Source organism: Suillus subaureus, assembly GCF_016647635.1.
Source record: "Suillus subaureus strain MN1 chromosome Unknown BJ212scaffold_276, whole genome shotgun sequence".
Lineage (NCBI taxonomy): Eukaryota > Fungi > Basidiomycota > Agaricomycetes > Boletales > Suillaceae > Suillus > Suillus subaureus.
The window spans coordinates 1-22,829 of NW_024538832.1; the positions used below are offsets into that span (position 1 = coordinate 1).

At 43.7% G+C, this 22,829-nt stretch overlaps 6 protein-coding genes across 6 annotated transcripts; 4 read left to right on the forward strand and 2 right to left on the reverse strand.

Annotated features, from left to right (window-relative positions):
* Positions 1 to 474: 474 nt before the first annotated feature.
* BJ212DRAFT_1450658 (uncharacterized protein) lies at positions 475 to 3,950 on the reverse strand (the record flags this gene model as incomplete). Its single annotated transcript, XM_041338814.1, has 13 exons — positions 475 to 707; positions 732 to 897; positions 919 to 1,190; positions 1,284 to 1,507; positions 1,660 to 1,882; positions 1,935 to 2,311; positions 2,362 to 2,522; positions 2,570 to 2,650; positions 2,717 to 2,857; positions 2,989 to 3,194; positions 3,251 to 3,282; positions 3,533 to 3,701; positions 3,836 to 3,950. The coding sequence occupies 13 exons, from the start codon at positions 3,948 to 3,950 to the stop codon at positions 475 to 477; spliced, it is 2,400 nt and encodes a 799-aa protein (XP_041185325.1).
* Positions 3,951 to 7,117: 3,167 nt separating this feature from the next.
* Positions 7,118 to 7,728, reverse strand: BJ212DRAFT_1306352 (uncharacterized protein; the record flags this gene model as incomplete). The annotated part of the gene is made up of 2 exons (XM_041333812.1): positions 7,118 to 7,575; positions 7,638 to 7,728. 2 exons carry the CDS (start codon positions 7,726 to 7,728, stop codon positions 7,118 to 7,120), a joined length of 549 nt encoding a protein of 182 aa, XP_041185326.1.
* A 1,636-nt stretch (positions 7,729 to 9,364) lies between these two features.
* Positions 9,365 to 10,522, forward strand: BJ212DRAFT_1215182 (uncharacterized protein; the record flags this gene model as incomplete). Its single annotated transcript, XM_041329293.1, has 3 exons — positions 9,365 to 9,463; positions 9,527 to 9,649; positions 10,199 to 10,522. Coding segments are annotated over 3 exons (546 nt in total), but the record flags the coding sequence as incomplete, so codon positions are not given.
* A 6,260-nt stretch (positions 10,523 to 16,782) lies between these two features.
* On the forward strand, positions 16,783 to 17,977 carry BJ212DRAFT_1489436 (uncharacterized protein; the record flags this gene model as incomplete). Its single annotated transcript, XM_041341416.1, has 6 exons — positions 16,783 to 16,937; positions 16,995 to 17,216; positions 17,268 to 17,391; positions 17,445 to 17,665; positions 17,715 to 17,859; positions 17,915 to 17,977. 6 exons carry the CDS (start codon positions 16,783 to 16,785, stop codon positions 17,975 to 17,977), a joined length of 930 nt encoding a protein of 309 aa, XP_041185328.1.
* On the forward strand, positions 17,978 to 18,248 carry BJ212DRAFT_1290742 (uncharacterized protein; the record flags this gene model as incomplete). Its single annotated transcript, XM_041332093.1, has 2 exons — positions 17,978 to 18,046; positions 18,099 to 18,248. Coding segments are annotated over 2 exons (219 nt in total), but the record flags the coding sequence as incomplete, so codon positions are not given.
* A 1,119-nt stretch (positions 18,249 to 19,367) lies between these two features.
* On the forward strand, positions 19,368 to 22,066 carry BJ212DRAFT_1582366 (uncharacterized protein; the record flags this gene model as incomplete). Its single annotated transcript, XM_041342318.1, has 7 exons — positions 19,368 to 20,156; positions 20,209 to 20,250; positions 20,303 to 20,494; positions 20,548 to 20,598; positions 20,646 to 20,789; positions 20,842 to 20,958; positions 21,683 to 22,066. The coding sequence occupies 7 exons, from the start codon at positions 19,368 to 19,370 to the stop codon at positions 22,064 to 22,066; spliced, it is 1,719 nt and encodes a 572-aa protein (XP_041185330.1).
* Positions 22,067 to 22,829: the final 763 nt, after the last annotated feature.

Here is a 22,829-nt window from a genome sequence, read left to right on the forward strand (position 1 = left end):
TGATATCATCTGTGATAGATTCGATGAAGCCATGATCTACCCTCGAGGTGCTCAACCTGCAATTAACTAGGAATACGCGAATTGAGGCGATTCGAACCAAGTGTCTGAAGATGGCAACTAGATAGAATGATCAGATTTCTACCACCTGTGACTCCCACGTAATACCTGTAGTTAGTAGTGCTAATAGATAAGGTTAGCACCTCTAAAACGACGCAAATTCAGCCCCCGCAAGCCTCCTTCAATATCTACGCAATAAAGCCTTACCTTGAATGATGTTGTATAGTAGAATAAATAAGCGTAGACTCAACGCTGACGTAGTTAATATTAATGATGTTCGGCTAAGTCTGCCCGCCACCTGAACCTTCGTGGACGCTGTCTCACACGACGAGCTTGCATAGGTCACGTTAACATAGTCATTTCGAAGGCGCGGTTTGAACATAGTGATCATCATTGTGCATATGGTCAATTGCTACATTATGTCGAGTCACTTAAGCTATCATTAACCTCGAGCCATGCAAAATCATCAGTGACGAGCAGGACATCCTGCAGGTTCCTTGATGCTTCCTCAGCCATCTCTTCCTCCTCTTCCTCCTCATCCAAATCTTCATGCGTATCGGCACATAGTACAGGTGATGACAGGTTATCTGTGGGCATGTTGTCAGTAAGCACATCTACAGGGATCATGTCTGGCACACTGGTGCTCTCTCCTGAACCCATGTGTGCACTGAGACCAGGGAGCAATGTCCCACTGAATCCTGGGAGTGTGGATATGTTGTGAAGCCTCTTCAAATGGTGCACATTGAATCGGCCTTGAGTGTTGTGATGAATGGTGAGTTGATGTGCAAGAGCTGGGCTGGTGAACTTAAGCTGATCCTCGCATGTTCGTAAATAGTTGTCCTCGTCTCATATATATGTGACCAGACAGCATATCTCAATATTGAGATGAGAAATCTCCTCCTGTGCTTGGCACATCTTAAAATAGAGGTCCATGGTGCTATGAGCTCCAGGTGTAGCCCAAGGGGTTTGCAAAACATCTTCATGCATGTTGCATAACAGGTCAAAGTCAGATAGGAATGCATAGTCAACCACCTCCTCCCACTTGAGTGTTTGCTGGGGAGGGGACATCGCAGTGGCAATGGTGTTATAAGTATTGAGCACAGACCTGATAGCCAATGAGCGTGTCTGTAATGCTTTCATGATGTGCTTTCATGATGTGCTTGTGCAATCTATAGCCTTGAACAACATAATCAATGCTGGCAAGTGAGGCTTTAACTGACCCTTACCTGTCCCTGCCCTGTTCATTTTGGTAAGTTCAAAAATACACACCACAACCAAACCCTCCAGATGGTCCAGTGCCCATTGGTACTTCCTATTAGCGACAAGGTTCCTTGCTTTCTGCCACTCTGCATCTTCAGGGACCCAGCATGTGATAACCTCCAGTTTACATTCTAGTACTTGTATGAGCTTCAAGTTCCTCTCATAGCCCTCAACAACATGACAATGCATACTTTCAGCCTTGTGCATGGTTCAAACATGGGTGTCATAAGATGCGATGTCATGGTGGGAATCCATTGAAAACATAGCCATTGCAACATTGAGAGCAATGCTTCATGATAGAGACTTTAGTAGCACAAGATACATATAGTTAAAAAAACTCACCTGCTCGCCTTCAAGTTGACCAACCTTTGCCAGTATTCTATTTGCAAAGTCTCTTCTTTGGGCTCTTGCATCAAACCTTTTGGATAGGCCTTTTCTTTGTCCAGCCAATGTTCAAACACTCCATCATCTGTGACTCCAAGATCTTGCATCATGTTTGGTAGCACTGCATTGCCATTTGCTAATATGTCCAGGGCTTGTTTGTAGTTGTTGTGAAGAAAATTAGCTGGGGGACGGACTGTCAGGGCTTGTGTATGTATCATAGAAAAGGTGCTTACATAGATTGGCATATACCTTGAAGTCATTGTTGTGTTCGAAGTACGAGTCAATGGCTTGTTGCCAATGGAAGATGCTGGCATAATGTAGAGACAAAGCAAGGGAATTTGATTTTGAAAATGTGTGTTTGCATGTTTCAAGGTCCTCGATTCCAAGGCCTTTGATATAGGTTGTGAGGGAATAGAGCTGGCACAAATGTCTGTGTGCATGTCTGTGGAATGCTCTGACCAAGCAAGTGTGATGTAGTGAGCACACAAGTGGACCAAGAGAACTATTATCAAGGGTAACCTTGAATTGACACCCAATATCATACCCACCACCTAAGCCATCACCAAACATGTCCAATAGCCTGGCCACAACAGCCAATGGATACTTTGCACTGTGAGGACATCAGTCAAAAATAGAAGAAGAAACAAGTACATTACTTACAGTTCTCCACTCTGCACCATGTCTGCAATGAGGAGACAAAACCCATGACAGCAGACAGCCACAAAGACACCTGTTTCATCATATATACCCCAGGCCCTCTTTGTCTTCACATCATCCATGTTTTTCCAATGGCCTTCACATAAGTTATCTGCTGGTGTACTCTGACAAATGGTTAATAATGGCTACCTAAGGTGTATTGATGACTCACCTCATCACCTGTTGCAGGTGGCAAGTCCTGTGTAAACTGGTCTATGAAAGTGCAAGAAAGGTAGTGGTCGCTGGTGTGTATCTGGCAGGTAGGGAGTTCATATGATATACCAAGAGTGTTGTCATCAGCCAGAGATCACTGAAGTACTCGTTTCAAGGAATTGTTGCCATCCATAGCATACAACATCTTGAAGGTCAATAGCTCCTCATTAGCTAGTGTATATGAGCATGCCAGACATGTGTGTTTGACACGCCAATCAGGCGAGTCCCATTGGAGTGCTTTTGCTACCTTGGTGGCTACACATCATCTGATTTTGAGGTATAAGTCGAATGCAATAGAAAATTGTTGTGATAAATGGCAGTGAAATTCAATCTGCATATTTTTAGTGAGTACATAGGATGAAAAGTGAGAAAATGTACCCCATGTAAATCAGACATCATTTTCACAAATGCTTGAACCAAAAGATGAGGGCTCCTTAGGTGTGCCAAATGATATAGTTCAAGGGCTTCAGTAGTTATACCCACCACTGGTGATATTGGAGAGCAAGGTAGAACACCTTGACAGACTAGTGCAGAAGCAACAGTATTGTCTGTTGGAGATATTTTAAGTATCACTTTCTCAGCAACTGAACATGATGCGCATTAGATAATGTGATTGTCAAACGCAGTGGGTGTCACTTACAATAAACATCTATGATAGTCATTGCCCACTCACTACCATCATCAAGCTCTTCTTTGTGAAATTGATCAAAAAAACTTCAGTGTCCCATCTTGGATTTTTCTAGACTCCAGACAAGGTACACATCAGTCATTGCAGGGATTTGTTTGGTAGAAGCTTCATTCCTGCACAGGACGTGATCCCAATGAGTGCGATTGTCAACATGTCATACCCCTCAAGTACTGTCCTGTCTATTTACGATGTTATTCATATTGAGCTACTCTGTATGAATTTTCTAACACTTACATTTTCCAGGTATCGCCCAGAATATCTCTTGTGAGGTCATTGAACTTGCCCCCTGTGTGACTGATGGGGAGCGGTTCAGTGCCATTCCAAACATTGTCAAAATCAAAGTCATCTGTGCCTTCATTGAAGCTAGGATGGAGGGCAGGGTCATCTCTAAGTGCTTCAAGAGCTCAACACTCGTCAACAGTCATTGCTGTAAAAAAGGTAGGCACTTTGGGTTCAATTGTCCCTCCTTTAAATATAAATGACTTGCCTTGTAGATGAGATTTCCCTGTGCTCCCTATAGCTGGCTGCCTGCTGGACCAATGTCCTGTGTTTGACGATCTTTGAGATGGAGTTGGTGGGAAGTCCATTCTTGTCCCTTGAAGTTCCTATGCACCAGATGGACCTCAGGGACAAGTTGCTGTGAAGTTGCCATTTTCCGGAATCTCCCATATTTTAGAGACAAGTCTGGGATGCTAGGTATGTATGTGAATAACTGTGTGTGTTGTATTGTGACTAATCATCACGCAAGCTTTCAGATAATACTCAGTTCCAACTATTATCATTGAACACTCACCTGCTTAAATCTACAATGTCATGCAGTTCCTTGTCATCCACTGTCACCCACAATGATCATGTCCAAGACCTGCAACGTTTACTTGAAGGCATCACTTTGTTGGGTATGTAAATCTCTCTCTGCCAAATCAACTACATGTTCATGATTGAGATGTTAGGCTCATCACTAGACATGATCACTTGGAAGCAGAAGACTACCAAAGAGTCCATCACCTTATCTCGATCATCACAGTCGCACTCCTCCCATAGCAGTGAACTGACGGTTATGTCTTGCTCTGATGTCCCATCAAATCTATCAGCCAGCTTGTCTATGCAAGGATCTTCAAACACTGATCAAGTACAAGCACCTCTACAATTTCCCTCCCATATCCCACTGGTTCCCAAGCCTAGCGAGATCCTACCACCACACATAGGTCTGATACCAGAAGGTTTTTGGGTGATCACAGTTGGGCAGGAAGTGGGGATATTCTATCATTGGTAGGTACAATCCATCATTTTCTTTAACTTATGTTGACCATCATTGAAGGGCTGATGTTGCTGAACACATGAATTTTGTTAGCAGCAATGTTCAAAACCGGTTTCCTTCATTCCAGAAGGCCCTCAAAGTATACATGATCAAGTATAATGAGGGTAGAGTGTGAGTGGTTCCTACTCCAGGCGGCCCTTTCTGGCCTTCCAATACATTGCCACCATCCCCAACACTATCTTCGGAGTCAGGTGATCTGTGGGCCCAAGTCGAGAACTGGGAACAGAGCACCAGCAGCTTCAATATTTAGATACATCCATAGTTCCCTTGCTAGTGTATTTACAGTGCTTGTACTACTGCCTTCATGCAATCTAAATGTTGAATGATTATCAGTGGACATAATTGTTCTGTGTATGTGAGTTTTGCAAGTAGAATAGTTGAACAGAACTAGCGCTATTATCAAAACAGTGACTTCCAACTGTATTACAGTGTGCTTCATTTGGAGATACATATAGTCCTTATGCAGTGATACTGTAATTCGATTATATAGCTACAGATCCTCATCACATAACTCACTACATGTTTTAAACCACTCAAGGACAACAAACACTAACCTTTGAGATAGTCAAGTAGAAAGAAGTCATCCTATTGTACAATACTCCATAGATTCAAACATGTTTGTTACAGTGGCTCAAAAAACTGTCCGCATGTTTTGACATTTTTCACTATCTATGATATTGTGTGAGAACAAACAAATGGCTCAAGGACATGCTTATACCACATTGTAGTATGGCTTCAGGGCTTTGGATTGAGCCCTACACCGTGGGAATCGGTGGAGATATGGTGGAGATACAAGGCTTACAAAATCATGACTCATGCGGACAGTTTTTTGAGCACATATTAAAACTATATAAATCATCATTTATGACACCATAACAATCATGCCACCATTAAATAAATTATAAAGTGGTGTCATTATGTCATTTTAAAACCATATCTAACTATACAAACCAAAAATTTACATATGTCATGGTTATATTCACCATGAAAGCCACCCCCCCTGCTCAAAGGGATAATATCCTCTCTCTTTTCTATTCTGGCCTCTCTGCTTGTCAAATTTCCTCTAGAACTGGAGTATCCAAGTCCACTGTGGCCAAGTTCATCAAAGAAAGTCACACAGACAAGGAAAACTTCTGTGAAGGGCGTCCATCCAAGCTCACCTCTACTGATAGGAGGGCTATTATTCAATATATCACTACAGGAAAGGCTGATAATGCTGTCCAGGTCACCTATTACATCAATTCCACCATCACATTCCTTGTCTCTTCACACACTGTGAGAAACATTCTCAAGACAGCTCATCTCAGGTCAGTAACAAGGAAGAAAAGGCTTTCCTCTCTATCACACATATGCAGAGAGGACTAGCACCCTTCTTTTTTCACATATATACCTTGCCATCTGACCCAATCCTATTTATTGTGGTCTTATATGATCATATAACATGCTTCCAGTCCATGTAATCCAATTCTGATGGGCTAAGGCAAAGGTTAGTCATCTCTGTTTATGTGTGATAGAGAGGAGAGCCTTTTCTTCCTTGTTACTGACCTGAGATGAGCTGTCTTGAGAATGTTTCTCACAGTGTGTGAAGAGACAAGGAATGTGATGGTGGAATTGATGTAATAGGTGACCTGGACAGCATTATCAGCCTTTCCTGTAGTGATATATTGAATAATAGCCCTCCTATCAGTAGAGGTGAGCTTGGATGGACGCCCTTCACAGAAGTTTTCCTTGTCTGTGTGACTTTCTTTGATGAACTTGGCCACAGTGGACTTGGATACTCCAGTTCTAGAGGAAATTTGACAAGCAGAGAGGCCAGAATAGAAAAGAGAGAGGATATTATCCCTTTGAGCAGGGGGGGTGGCTTTCATGGTGAATATAACCATGACATATGTAAATTTTTGGTTTGTATAGTTAGATATGGTTTTAAAATGACATAATGACACCACTTTATAATTTATTTAATGGTGGCATGATTGTTATGGTGTCATAAATGATGATTTATATAGTTTTAATATGTGCTCAAAAAACTGTCCGCATGAGTCATGATTTTGTAAGCCTTGTATCTCCACCATATCTCCACCGATTCCCACGGTGTAGGGCTCAATCCAAAGCCCTGAAGCCATACTACAATGTGGTATAAGCATGTCCTTGAGCCATTTGTTTGTTCTCACACAATATCATAGATAGTGAAAAATGTCAAAACATGCGGACAGTTTTTTGAGCCACTGTATGTGTATGCTATGTGTTTGTTATGAATTCAATACATGTGTGCTATGAGTTCATTATGAATTTGATACCTGTGTGCTATGAGTTCACTATGTTTGTTATGTTCAAGTTCACTGGTGCGCTTCACATTTGGTTTGCGAGGTTGTTCGTTTCAATTCAAATGTGTATGAAGGTACAAACTATGGACAAAAACTATCTACTTTCACCTCAAAGAATTTGACCTGCAAAGTGATGGAGACCAGTAAATCATGTAGTAGCATAGTGTCATACTTGAGCTACTCCCTGCAACACAGACAGTTAGTGTACACGAGATCCTGGATGCTATCCAGAAGCATCCTCCCTTCCAAAGCATGTTTTGTGCAGTCATCAAGGAACCTTGTGGTCTCTTGTTCCCCATTAGCCTGTGCATGCGCAAGTACCTCTTCATATGTGACATTCCACATGTCCTCTGATTCCCAATCTTTCTCCCAGTGTCCTACCATTGTCTGGATTGTTTGCAGTGTTGGAGTGTTGCAGGAACAAGGAATATTATTATCCATTGTGAGGATAGAATCATCGGCTTTGGGAGTTGAGTGGCAAGAACTAGTAGGGCTGTGAGGTGTGGCTACACTTGTAACTGGTGTGATTGGATCTAAGTCAGCATGAAACGTATTGGTTTTTTTGCTGTCATCATCGTGGTTAGCGAGTGTGAGGTGTAGGAGTAACATGAATGCTATCTCACATTTGCCACTTGCTACAACAAGGTAATGTAAGTGCCCATGGTAAAATTAAGAGTGGGGGCAGTCGTGTACTTACTGAGCCATTCAAATATGTGCCTTTGCATTTTGGGCAGCTCAAACACTGTGGTGGCAGGTGAACAAGACCCTGGAGTACTAATAACACCCATGTTGAACTCACCCTGGCTTAGCAAACCAATGCTCAGTAGCTCTATGCTGGCTTAGCCTCTGATTGCTGCAATGACTCTTGGAATAAAACTCTGTAAGATATGCAAAAATGCAAAAATTGAAGCTTACCATCATAGCTCAGTGTACAAGGTGAAAGTGTGGAAATCACCTGAGACTTTGAGTTAATCCATAATTCATCTTAAGGATCTGGAAGGATAGTGACAGTGGCAGAAGAAAGATTATGCAATTGCAGAGTACATAGTAGCAAACACTCACCTTGCGGTTGCCCAGCGCTGATGCAACTTGCGCCAAGCAGCAGTAACTTCTATTCACTGCCCTAACTCATATCACACAGGTTTGACTCTAGCCTGGCCCTAATGCCTGCATGATTTCCTCCACCTGGCACTTATACTACTGGTCCAGGCTCAGGCATTCCTATCAAATTCCATATGGTGAGCACCATATACTAGTGTTTACGGGACTTCTACTACTAGTACTGCTCCCCCAAGTTCACAATATGACCTAAAGGTTTTCATTTGTCTAATGGTAGTAATTGATCATTGTAACACTGCATTGACACCTTTTTTTCTTCTAGATTTTTGATTGCAATGACACACATCATTTTTCATTGTCATGAATCACACATCCAATAACTGTATTTTTGGTCTTTGCAAATTCACTAGTTGCATCCACACCAGCACTTCATCAGACTTTGCTTTTTGCTCACAACCAACTATGAGCTATGTTTTTCCTGATGATGACTTCAACTCCAGCATGAATCACCTCAATAGCAGCGGGCCTGCATATTTCATGGGTATGTTCAATGAAAACAATGGTATGGTACTATCTACATGCATTTTCCCAAGCTGATGTTGTTTTAAAGCTGCAGGAACTATCAAAATTCCAACAACTGACCCTCAGACTGATTGCAACCCTGATGCACTTGGTGGAAGTGCACACTCATTTGATGATATTGATTGGGAGGACCTGTCTCTTTATGTGATGCCATTGTCAAAGGACAAATTGGAGGCCATCAATATGGGGACCACGACCCTCGAAGACCTGTCACCTGATGCAGATGAATCTGCAATTCTATCTTGCACACCATCACCTGAAGGAAACTTAAGGTCAGTGCCTCTTCATGATGCAAATTCATCTACCTGGGCAGCACGTAATCTGACCCATCCCATGATCCATCCGCAGACCCCACCCCACCAGCTATCAGATGCTCAAAAGGCATCTCAAAAGATCAAGAGGGACCAAAAGATGAAGGCATCAAAGGACTTACACGACACTCTTACCATACACCTGGACATGCAGAAAATGAAAATTGATTCCCTTGCACATGCTCACAACATCACTCCCAAGTATATCAACAACTTGATTGGCAATCACACAAAGTTTCACACATCACACAAGGTCCAGTTGACTAATGCCCTCGTCCATGCCAAGGCCAAGGAGATGAACTCCAGTAAGTTGAATTATCACTGTCATAAGACTTACAGTCTGATCTGTTGTGATCAGAACAACTTGCCAGCTCTCAATACACCTTAGTCGAGCTATGCATGATGGTCAACGATGACTCTCAGATGAAAAAGCTGACAAAGGATGAAAAGGCTAGTTATGTATATCACAGCTCTTGAGGAGCATTGCAAGCAGAAGGTAGCTAGTGTGCAAGGAAACAATATTACCATTGCAAGAGATGTTTTATTTACAATGGAAAGGATTGTTAAAGAGGTATGCTCATGCACATCAAATGTATTCAATTGACCTCAATTAAATCTTTTTGCATCTCCAAAGCTCAACAACTTATGTGTTCGCACTGGGACCTACATGACTTTATTTGTTGTTCACAGACATGTCAATGACACCATTCAAAGCTCGATGCATGGGACTAATAATTCAGAAGACTTCTGGGAGGATGTGTATGACCTTCCAATAGCCAACTATCTTCAACAGTATGAACAGTGTGTGCATTAGCGATACTAACATGAAGCAACAACTCAGTTATGTTGGGGAACAAAAACTGGATTCACAAGTACCTAATGCAAAGCAACAACTAGTGTATGTCAGTGTGAGTCTGTATGAATGAATGTACTACATACCTCAGTTATGTTGGGGAACAAAACTGAGGTGTCAACAGAGTCAAGATGATGATGTAAGTAGTGGCAAGAAATGCTTAGGTAATGACACCAGAGGATTAACATGTGGATGTGCCATAAGGTGCAAGAAGCTAAGAAGGTGTCGGACAGTGTGGTACCGAAGGTGAACAAGATACAAGATAACATGAAAAAGGTAATATGATGTCAATACAGTGGGTGTGTACACAAAATCAAAGTAAGTTCATCTGTCGCCCACTTGTATTCTTTTGATATTAATAACAAGTATCCTGCAGATATAAATGAACATGATTCATTAGAAATCGTGTGCAAGCAAGTTTGAAAACTGATTATCTGTGGACTGAGTATGTAGCAATGTCAGCAACATAAATTCATGTGTTTAACCCTTTTCACAGTTTTGGTGACCAGCAAGAAAGATATTGCTATGAACTACAAGAACTACAAGACTGCCGTCAGTGAAACCTATGCTGTCCAGCTGATAGGATGGCCCTCCAGCATTGACTTCATCAGTCCTTCAAATATCAGGATTATTGATGAGATTCGCAAGCTTTGTGATGCTCTCAAGGCTCGAACATGCTACTGGGCTCTGCTTACACCAGCCAAAATCAAAGCTCACACAGCAGAACTGGACACGCACCATTCTGCAGGTGAAGTGGTTCAGCAGCCACACAAAAAGTGTTCCAATGCTGGCCTCTCTCGCAAGCGCAAGCCTTTGCCATCTGCAAAAAAATACAATGGCAGACCCCCCAAGAAGGCAAAAAGGAACTCCACAGGCCATTATGATGGTCCCAAAAGCGCAGAATTTGTTGAGTCATCTGACGAGGAAGAGGCTGAGGACTCGTAGTGTACTCTGCTACCTTTGTTTATATGTTGTACAATTTACTATGTTAGGCTGACAGTATGTTTGTATGTCACTGGAATATACCCCAAGTACCCTTAGTAGTCCATATATATTTCAAAATGCGCCTTCGAAATGACTATGTTAACATGACCTATGCAAGCTCGTTGTGTGAGACAGCGTCCACAAAGGTTCAGGTGGCGGGCGGACTTAGCCGAACATCATTAATATTAACTACGTCAGCATTGAGTCTATGCTTATTTATTCTACTATACAACATCATTCAAGGTAAAGCTTTATTGCATAGATATTGAAGGAGGCTTGCAGGGGCTGAATTTGCATCATTTTAGAGGTGCTAACCTTATCTATTAGCACTGCTAACTACAGGTATTACGTGGGAATCACAGGTGATTTCTACTGCGCTATTAATGTCATCTAGCTGCATTCTCACATGTTGCTGTGGAGGGATAGGTAGGTTTGATAGGAAGGATATAAAAAGAACATGCTGTACAACACACAGCCATAAAGAATGTGAGATATAAAAGAAGTTACGGATAGGCATGCCCATCAATCAGGATATCATTCCTCTTCCTTGCTAGCATTCTGGTGATGTGAATATGCTACCTGAGGATCCTGTGTCGATGAACTGACGATTGGTCTAGGCAGGGAAAGTGCAGCGGCTCTTGAGACTTGGTAATGGCAGTCCTAGAGCATACAAGGACAGTGGGCTCACCGAACATATCCACACAATCAACATACTTGCCAACGTGTCTGGCAGATACAACTACCATGGCTTCTAGCTCGAAACGGCCCAGTGTGGCAGCAAACAAATCGGTTCTGACACCAGTGATGACCTTGGAGGGGCATGAACCATACATTTACACCTTGCCGAATGGTAATCGTCACGAGCTCAGAAGTGTTTTATGCATTGCCTATCTTCCCAACAGCAAGCAAATGATCAGCAGATCATACGATAAGACCATTCGGCAATGGGACCTGCGGGAGGGTAAGGAGATAAAGGAGGCTTGGGAGGTTTGTGAGGAACATATAAATATCATCACAAAAATTGCTCAGGTGTGACATTGCCTGATATAGATGGGAGGGTGGCTGAATGTATGACTAAACTAATCCGTGTGATGTCATCAACACCTCGACGCGACATTGGAACACAGGCGCGTATATCAGAATGACGTCTATCCCCTCACCATACTATCACCAAGACAATAAGTAGATACCTCTTGTATCTAGATTACATATTCCAGACACTAGTATATACAAATGATGTCAAGTAGATACTTAGTCCATTTTTTTTGTGCAAGACAAAAAGACACTGAAAATTTAATGAATTGCGCTGCGCAATCATGATCGATCAAACGAGAACATCAAATGAGAACTTCATTAAACTACAATACATCAAAGTGCCCCATAACCTTCCTCTGCAAGTACATCCTCATCCAGCTCCTCTCCTTCATCCACTATGACTCTATCCTCATCATCATCTTCTTCTTCATCACTCTCGTCAACATCATCCAAGTCATCCTCAATATCTTCCCATTCCTCTTCCTCTTCAGCTGCGTCAGTCGCATCATCACCTTCTTCGGCTTCCGCTTCTTCAGCTCCATGTTGCTCAAGTTGGAGAATGTCGTCCCAGTCTCTGGTAGCTTTGTGGCCAATTCCGCCACCACGGAACCACATGAATATATCTCGATCAACAAATCTATATGTTATGTAGATACTATGTCAGTCTATGTAGCAAGAATAAATTAAATTAAATGCACACATATTAACATAGTGAAATTGGCATTCAGACTCAAGATCTTGAGGATCTGTGCGATGGTGAAAGCTTGGAATTAAATGAATCCTGCAAATGACAGAGTCTGGATCCAAAAATCTGTATGCGTCAGGGCTGTCTTGATCGAAAAATTTGAGGCGCTGGAGTCGTTTTGCAGTCCAACCTGCAGGTGAACTATCCCTTCTGAACCATCGGATGAACAGGAAGTCCATCCAAATTGGTTCAGAATACATCCTCATGTTGTCCTCACGGTATTCCACATTGATATGAAAGATGCCGATGACATGGGCATACCAGTATGGGTGAGTCTTCTCGTCTTCATGGGAGAGTACCATTATGTTGGCACAAGTGCAGGGATTGATGGTGTCCTGTTCGCATTGTAGATTGTATGTTGTATAGTTGATGCATAAAATGCTGTGGTGGTATATTTTGTTGTCAGTAAACAGCACTGAGGTATGATCAGTGTCGGAGAAGTCATGCTCATCTCCGTCATATGTGATATTGCGAAGCCGAGCAAGAACATGGTCCTTGAGTCACAGAATGAACTCCTGATAAAATTAATGAAAGCATGAAAATGAAAATCTAATAAAAACTTACCTCAATAGCCAGATCGGACAAGTCTCCAACCTCTCTGCGCTCAATTAACCAGGAGGTGATGTCATTGTTTGCCTGAGCATATTTGGCAATGGAGTAGTGATCAGATGGAGACAATTGCGTGCGCCGTGGTCTCGGATTCCACTGTGCTGCAAGTGCAGCGATCACCTTCTCAATGAGGTGTTCTTGCACTTCTTGAGAAGTCATGCTGGTGAGAGTTTGATCCTTCTTCTTTCCTGTTTGAGGGTACCGACACTTCGATTGATGATGCTCGAGTTCTCCCTGTCAGATATTAGTTATTAAATGAATGATATCATGAAAAGAACACTTACTGGTTGTGTGGAATAACTATCAGTAGTACCAACACGCCAGATAGTATTAGGGTAGTCGGCAAGTGCATGATATTTGTAAGTATAAAGATTTAATGTCTTTACCTTTGGGTTTGATGTAGCCTTGCCAATCTGCAACGTGTTTGCTGATCCCACTTGTTTTGAGGCTAATGCAGACAGACGGCGTCCACGAGCGGCATATTCGTGGGGAAGTTCTGTAGTGTGATAATATGCACAAGTGGTGCGCTGAAACTTGCGAACCGATTGACCGAGGATGACTGTCACTGAGTCAAAAAATGCAAGAGTGTCATCTGTATGTATGCGGAGTTTTGCATAAGCATGCCAGGTAGCCAGGTCAAAGAGGAGGTCGAGAATGATTGTATTATGATCGGGGGGAAGAAGTCCTTTGAATACAGGTATAGCACACTAGAAATGAAAGGCACATCAGTGCATCATTAAATTCTGATGGGATCAATCTTACCTGTAGTAGATCCTTGAAGTCGCGGGCTGCGAGATGCTTCATTGCAGAAGCATTCTTGTGGAACCATCTGATTGTTCCCCTACCAAAAGTAGGAACTTGACGGTACCTGTATGTAGTCATATAAGCGTTGTAATATTGCAAAAAGCACTATAACATACCTGAAATTAAGCTCTTGAACTGCTGAACCACCTGCAGCAAATAGAATGCGCATTAAGTGTGTGAAAATTGCTTTCCACACACTGAGCTTGAACTCATGAAGTAAGTCTACTATGAACATCAAGAAAAAATTGAACATATATTTGAGAAACCATGTTGAAAATGTGTTCTGAAATGAAGTGATCAGATATAAATCTAAGATTGATGCGCAGATTATTTACCCGAGTTGGAACTAGTGACTCGCCTTGCAGGATCTTCTTGATCCATTGTCCATTGATGCCAACACTGTGCTGAAACATAAGCCTGCAGGCTTTTTCAACTTTGCGATGACGTCATTCATCATCAACATGCTGCATTGCCTGGCAGTTCTCCAGATCAATCTTCATGCCCATCTTGGGGACATCTTCTTTCTTGATCAGGCAGCGGGGGCAAGGGCATTCACCAAGGAACTTGATGCAAGCCAGCAGAATCCTGTATTAATAAATATCAAATGAGAAATGATCATTAAAATTAAGATTAAAACACGTGCTTTTCTGGATAGTCTGCTGAGTAAGTAAAGAAGCGGGGAAAACGCGTCGAGTGATCCCATCCCCACATTGAATGATGATGCCATTTTTGTAGGCATCCATAAATTTTTCATCCAGTAGAAGTGCCCATATGGCTTGCATAAGTTCGCGTTTACAGTGAGTATAGACGTCACTGGATGATGCCTCATCAAAAAGACAGCCATAACGGTCTTGGAAGTCATCAGGAAGCTTAATAGATCAAAATTAGCATAATCAAATTAATAGAACGCAAATGAAATGGAACATACATTTGGAATATATGCAACATGATGGCATGCAGATGCTGTTGGCTTGCCTCATGTGTACTTGGACTGATTGCCAAAGCACAGATAGAAGGGCCAGAGCAATGCATCACCGAAACTTGCCAGGTGAGTGCTGTCAGACCACATCATTAGTGAGGCGACGACTCGCTCAAGGTTATCACCTGGATCTTGGGGAAGCGCATTAATTTCCATGTGGGCTTCTAGAAAGGCTGGCGAGGAATATGCCTCGCTATAGACTTTGATGGTGCGATCATCAGAAGTCTTCCATTGCTGATGGAAGGGCGTTAGATGAAAGGTGGACATAATAGTGTCCTCAAAGACGGATGTAATGATGTCAGTGAGAGAGCGGTGATGAATGCCAGTAATCTCCAACTCTGGTGCATCTTCTTCTGATGCGAACTTAACCTTTTCTTTGTGGAGGTGGATTTTTACTGAAGAGCTGCACCAGCCATTTTCCACATGAAACGGATTGGATTGGTCCTTGAGGTACTCCTTCATGAGCCTTTTCTCCCGCACATCGTCGAAAATCCGCATGTCTTCTCTGTTGTATTGATTGTGATCGAGAAACTCCCTAGTGAGGCATTTCATTTCAGCGCTCAACTTTGAGTTTGCGCTGGAATATTGCCAACACATCAGAAGCCCTGCGGTTGGGCTGCTAAATGGGGAGAATATATCCTCCAGTCGGATTTCTTGGGAGGGAAGCCCAGGAACGATCTGAGATTGCAACAATTGAGAATTGCCCTGAGTTTCGAAGGTTGGGGCATCAGCGATTGCATCCAGGCCTTCATTTGCGGTGGGTATGAGGGTGGGTTTTTGTGCATAGATGCGGAAAAGACCCAGTGAATCCAGGGGAGTCTGGTAAGGGATGAGTATGGGCTGGTGGTTGAGGAGTTCATTGATGAGTTGGTTGGGAGGACTATCTGGAGGAGGAGGAGGTAAATGTGGGAGATTGGTGGGTCCAGCTGGCAGATAGTCTGCATAACGAGTGGGCATGCAGATTCGTTGGCCAGAACGAGCAGAAATGATGGTGGGATCGTCAGGGATTGGTGGGATTGGTGCGCTGGCGTCAGTAGAAGCTCCAGCAGTATTTTCATCCCATTAGTTGTAAAATTAGACATATCGATCATTTCAATAAAAAATGACTTACCTCATGCATGTGATCATGATCAACCCAATGATCATTGTTGATATCCATCCGGTCTTCAGGACTTATTCGACGAGCATTGCAGCTCGTTTCTCCGCCTTCTGGTGAGGAAGATGTGTCGGGAGCCATGACACGTCTTCTTTTCTTCTTCTGGCGCATTTGCTTCTCCAGACAGCACTGCTGTTTATAGACGTCAGCATCAAGACTCTTACTGGCATCACACCGAGCCTCATGATTGCTCAGGCCTTTCTGAGTGGTGAAAGCCTTTGAACACCCGAGGCAGGTGAGGCCGTCCATGGGATGCACACTCAGATCCAACATGAATACAAACTTTAGATTATATATTGCATCATACTTAATAACAAATTCAAGGACTTAGCGGTTATAGGTAGTAGTGACCCTATTTCCCGCAACTCTTCTCTAAATCAACACAACTCCTTGCCTAAGTCCTTGCCTGCACCATTGCGCGTGGCCCTGCTATCAGCACCTGGATGGTATGTTAACATCCTCAAGCAATTATAGACGCACCTATACCAGTCTGGATGAAGCCATCAGTGCTTCTGATGAAGCAATCAGTGCTTCTGGTGCAATATAGAGTGGTTGGCAGTGCATGATTATTATGATCATGGACTTGGATATGAAGAAGAGATAACTTCAACTTAGAGGTTGGGCGGATACAAGGTGGTCACGTGATTTCGGAGATTGAAATTTGCCTTTGTTGATCAGATTCTGATCACACACTTCTACTGATATCACTGCATCACATCTTAAGCATGCCGCACAAACGTCATTCCAGATCCCCCTCAGCTTCAGAGAGCAACACCAGCAGCGACTCTTCAATTTCCTCGATGGAGTGCATAGAACCTCGCCCTAAGAAGTTGTCTAAAAGACGCGGGCGCAAACCTGATAAAGACGATCAAAAGGTCAAGTAAGTCCAATATTCAAATTCATTTGCACCAAGAACCCTAATATAATCTATGACCAGGAAAACCAAGATCTCAAAAGAGAAGGAGGACTCAGAATTCGAAGTCCAAGAAGAGTTTCTTGCGGCAGCACGTGCCATGGCACGTTGTGTCGATTTATTCTGCAACGTTGAGAAACTCTTAAGGGTAGGTCTACTCCTACAGCAAGAGCAGGCCACGGAGAATGGAGAATTAGAAGAGTCAGAGGCCAAGCGTGAATCCCATCAGAAAAGGCTTGTGAGTCTGTAAGTCCATTTTTTAATTTTGCAAAGTCTATACTAAGATTTTTTTCTTAGTTCAACCAATACCCTCGATCGGTACAAGTGCAACTATCAGCAGTTGCTTCAACTGGCTCCGGGACTCCAATCACTTATTACTGATCGCCCAAAGTCCAAGGATCTCACTCAGATCGCACGCAAGGTGAGTATATGCTGTTTATATGTGCATATATCGTGTACTAACATACTAATTAGATGAATGCTGTCATTAGTGGGACACGTTCCGACGATGCAACTCATTTGAAGGTCCAAATCGGACACTACGTGGCGCCTGAACCTTTGAAGGAAGGTCTGAAGCCTACCATCTACAATGGGGGCTCACTGTCCAGGGCGCACATGGGCATCAACCACCCTGTGCTTGCTTCTTTCCTATGTCCTATTTCTGCACTTGCAGATTTCAAACGAGATCCCATTCTGTAAGTACTCGATTTGTCATTTCCGATCATCTAATGTTCTCTAACATAGGGCCCGGAAATGGATGGAGATCAGAGGGATTCGTATGACCACGATCGACTTTCCGGTGTTCCTGTGGGCCGGAAAGCCTCCTGGAAGTAGGTATGACAAGGACATCATGAATGAGGGCCTATTCCAGGGTTATTTCCTCAAGCGTGTAAGTTTTGAAATTCATTATATGCGTCTATCTTATTAACATTTTGATTTACCAGATAATGCGTCATATTTTTACAGGTCCTTCCACTGCTTTAGGTGATGACTCGTGCGCTACGTGATCGTGCAATGCATCCCTGCACGATATGTCTACTGTCGAGGCAGAACATATAGCATATGCTTGTGTTCAGGTAAGTTTTTGTTTATTTAATGGATTATATCTAACTAATTGTTTTAACATAGGCACGCTTTGCAATCAGTAATAAAAACAAATGGGCCGAAGCCGATGGTGAATTCAATTACCGGGCCTTTTACTACAACATTATTGACTTTATTCGTGAGTGTGAGGATCGAGATTGGGCACAGGGACTTCTTAAATGGTGGAACAAGTAAGTTTTTCTCTGTTCCATTAATTTAGCTAACTATCTACTTCTATCAAGGGCATTATTCAAGAACGATAATGGACATGAGGGCGGAACAGCCATAACCGATGACAACGTGTCCGGGTTGTCTTCAGGTCCAGTCAACAGTCTTGCCAAGATGCGAGCGCAAACAGCCAACCGCGCTAATGCTGCCAGACGACCTGTAACACCAGATCCTAACCCGATCCCAACTCCACCTCAAAGTTCTGCCACTCCCGGACCCATTCTCACTCCTGGATGTGTTCCCACACCCACTCCTGTGCCCACTCCCGGACCCATACCCTTGCAGAAGGCCCCTGTCCTGCCAAAGTTGCCTGCAGGCAGTGAACTGACACTGAACGATGACCTGTCAAACAACAACGACTTGGATGATGTCAGTGCCATCAAAAAGGGGAAGAAGAAAATGCCAAATGGCCAGGCCTGGGGTAGGACTATGCACCACATTATACAGGAATCCGACGATGAGGATGAGGAACTGGCCAAGCCAACCAAAGGTCGACCCCGGGCCAAACGTGTGTCGCACTGCAGGAAGTAAAAGTCAGTATGTGCTCATTTTGTCTTATGCTTATGATGTCACTCATATGTTCCATGATCGATTTTTCATTTCCGGTCTAGGAGCTTCCTTCGGATCATGGAAGAAGACTCTTACTATCATTCTGGACTCGATTGTGTCTATCAAATCAGACTTTGCCTCATCATTGCATCATTGGCCATTATTCTTGCACTGGGACTTTCGCTGTCATGCTTCTGTTGTTTCTGATATTGCTTTCCATATTCTCTCAGTCATTCTCTCGTTCAGACATGTCCTGCTAGTATACCAGTTTCCTTACATTGCATTCCTTTAGAATAACCTGTATTCTCTTAATGATACTCAATATCAGGCTTTATCTTGCTATCTCTGTGTGATTTACAATGTCTGAATTATCAAATTGAGATATCAATCTATTTACCCTGAATACGTTGTACTCGGCCCGTCCATTGGACTTTTCAGGTTCCAAGTCTGCTCAGACGTACTTAACCTTAACCCTGACATTGCTGACAGCGCAGACATACCTATATATGGCAATGTCACGCTTATGCAATTTTTGTGATGATAGTGAGGGTATCAAGGGATGGTCGATGGGTTGTCACTGTAGTTGGTGGGGTGCTCAAAGTCTGTGAGGTTGAGACGGGGATCGTGAGAATATTTCAGGTTGACCTTTGGATCGGGTGCATTGATATCTCTGCGGACAGTACGCTGCTAGCGGGTGAGTCATACGACGAGACAGCGCGGATATGGAGGTTGGACACAGGCAAACTCGTGGCTGTGACTGGTTCATTCAAATGGAGTGATGTTGTGGGCGCACTTCGATTCTCGGAAGACTCGAGGAAACTGGCAGTGATGTCAAATTGGGGCGAGTGCCTTCAGGTGTGGGATGTCCAAGCACAGAAATTGGATGCCACTAGAGAAAAATCTAGAGCTCCTGGTTATTATTGGCCAACTCCACCGTTATTTTGGACAACCAAAGACAAATCGATTGTAACCGCACCCAGCTTCATGAATGACTCCCCCAATATGTGGCCCGTGACAGTCTACGAGTTCGACGCGTCGACGCTCGAGACTATCGGAGATTCCTTCCAAGGGCACACCAGCATCATCTCGGATCTAGCACTCTCATCCGATTGTGTTCTTCTTGCCAGTGCTTCCGACGACAATACCATCAAGCTCTGGTCCTTTGAATCCCGCCAGCTCCTCACCTCGTTCAACGTCCAAGCTCCCCGTTCCCTTTTACTCTCACCCGACTCATGCCAACTGGCTTACACGACATATGATGAGCCTAATATCTACATATGCGACATTCCAGTCAACATCCTCGCTAGCATCGGACTTGCAAAAGAGGTATGTATTCACCCATTCATCGACATCATTCAGGCGCTAGAATCTCTTGCAGACAAGCGGTCCTGAATCCTCACACCTAGCTAAGCTGCTCAACGTACGTGATCCCGCTCTTTTATTCATCCACACCACTCCATTCTCTATCACAGCCTGACGCAACACGCCAAAATGTGCGTCGTAAACCACCAATATCGGTCATATCTTCCGCCCCCCGCCCGCTAACAGTTACAATTGACCACCCACAACCCGTTTTTCTCGGCTTTCTACGCAAACTCCTCTCTTCTTCTCATACGGATCCAGTTCGTCCCACCTGCACCAATGAGTCTCGTAATCCCTTGGACGTATGTCTCTTCCGTCTGTTGTCTTCACAGTTAGCTCAATGGTCCCCTTGCAGTTCCCTGCTACTGCGCCTTTGCCTCATCCACTCATAAATCCACACGAGAACGTGAGTAGAGACTGCCATCATCACACATTCGGCTGACATTTTGTTAGTTTCGACCACCGACCACCCAATCCTCTGCCCCTGCTTCTACATCCTTCAAATCCCGCCTACACAGTCTGTCAACCTGGTGGCCCCTTCAGACAGATCATGCATCGCGAGCTATCAGCGACGTTCCACTTGCGCAGGGTAAAGAAGTACGTGCAGCCTATTTTTCCCACTTTCCAGTACTCACACGTTAATTTACAGCGGAACGCTGCAGCAGATGCTCCACGCAAAGACGATCAGTGCATACCTGATGAAGATCGTGTTTCTCCTCCTCCTTCACCTAATCCAGATTCTCGACAGCCGACCACAGCAGGGCAGGTCAAGACCAATACCGGAGAGCATGGAAGCAGCCGGTTGTGTTTCTGCTTTTAAATTGACTTTTTGAATGGTACTATGACTAGTCCATTGTGAACACCTTGCTAATTAGAATTTATTTGTATGCATAGTGTATTTTACAGAACGTAAGGTACTTTGTTTGCTGATGGTTTAGTTTGCGGACGGTGATCACTCCTGAGAGTGCAAACGACTCAGATGCTTCCTCTTGAACTTCGAAGTGCTTGGCGCTAACTATTGGCATCAGTACTTTTTGGCCCGTAACTTACTCCAGGTACAAAAGGCTGGCTGGCGCCTCCATAGAGATTCGTTCGACGAGCTGGAAAGGGATTTGGACATGCTGTGCAATGCAGTCTTGAGGAAGGGCATCAAAATAAAAGGCGGTAGGACGCTCCCATACTCAGGTGAATCATGATCGCCCTTCATCTTTGCTAGCATTTCTCAGGGTAACTCGAACGCCACAACTGAGTATTCTGCACTGACGAACTGATGATATTGCAGCTAACTTACCTTGTAAGTAGAGCACATCATCTCTCGAACGAGCTTGACTTGAATCTTGCTCGATATCCATTCACTTGAATGTATCGCACAGCCAACTGAGACCAGGATCTGTTTCAACTGGTACCCATCTTCAAAGCAAAGCAGGCCCTCTCGGCCTTCCCAGCACATGATGGTGATCTCACCTCTGCCTCAGCACGGGCATCTTTAGGTGCCTATTCAGATTGTGCCATCGCCTCAACCTCAACCTCAGCATGCGCCGAATCAAGATCAGCCACCTGTTCAAGCTGTGCCGACTTTTGGCGGGGAGGGGCAGAGTGATTATCTTCCTGGGCTTAAACTTATCAATGAGATGGGGGAAGACGCAGCTCCTGATCCGCCTTCTCCTATTAACACTGAGGAAGCTGGTCCACCCCCGTTGGTCGAAGCGCATGAAGAGGGGGACGAGGACGAGGATAAGGATGAGGGGGACGAGATTGATGGAGGGAATCTCGTAGTGGACGAAGATGTAGATGATTCTGAGATGGAGGACGTGGAGGATGAGGGGGATGACGATTTTCAGTTCGGTGGTGATGATAAGCGCTTTTCGATGTGATGTGATATTTTGTTCTTTTGATGCAGGTTTTATGCAGGTTATCGTGAATGATTGGTTCCTTCCTATTAACTCGAGTACGATGCATTACATACATATTTGAACTTATCTATCAATGTGTTTTCACAGGATGTAAGGTAGTACATATAATTTAGTGAATGATATCATCTGTGATGGATTTGATGAAGCCATGATCTACCCTCGAGGTGCTCAACCTGCAATTAACCAGGAATGCGCGAATTGAGGCGATTCGAATCAAGTGTCTGAAGATGGCAACAAGATAGAATGATCAGGTTTCTACCGCACTATGAATATTAATGACATGATCTAGTAGGCATGTTGCTGTGGAGGGACAGGTAGGTTTGATAGGATGGATAAAAAAAAAAAGAACATGCTGTATAACACAGCCATGAAGAATGGGCAATATAAAAGAGGCTACGGTAGTAGGTGCGGCCATCAATCAGGATATCGTTCCTCCTCCTTGCTAGTATTCTAGTAACGTGAATACCCTACCTGAGGATCCTGCGCTGATGAACTGACGATTGGTCTAGGCAGGGAAAGTGCAGCGGCTCTCGAGACTTGGTAACGGCAGTCCTAGAGCATACAAGGACGGCAGACTCACCGAACATATCCATATAATCGACATACTTGCCAACGTGTCTGGCAGATACAACTACCATGGCTTCTAGCTCGAAACGGCCCAGTGTGGCAACAAACAAATCGGTTCTGACACCGGTGATGCCTTGGAGGGACATGAACCATATAT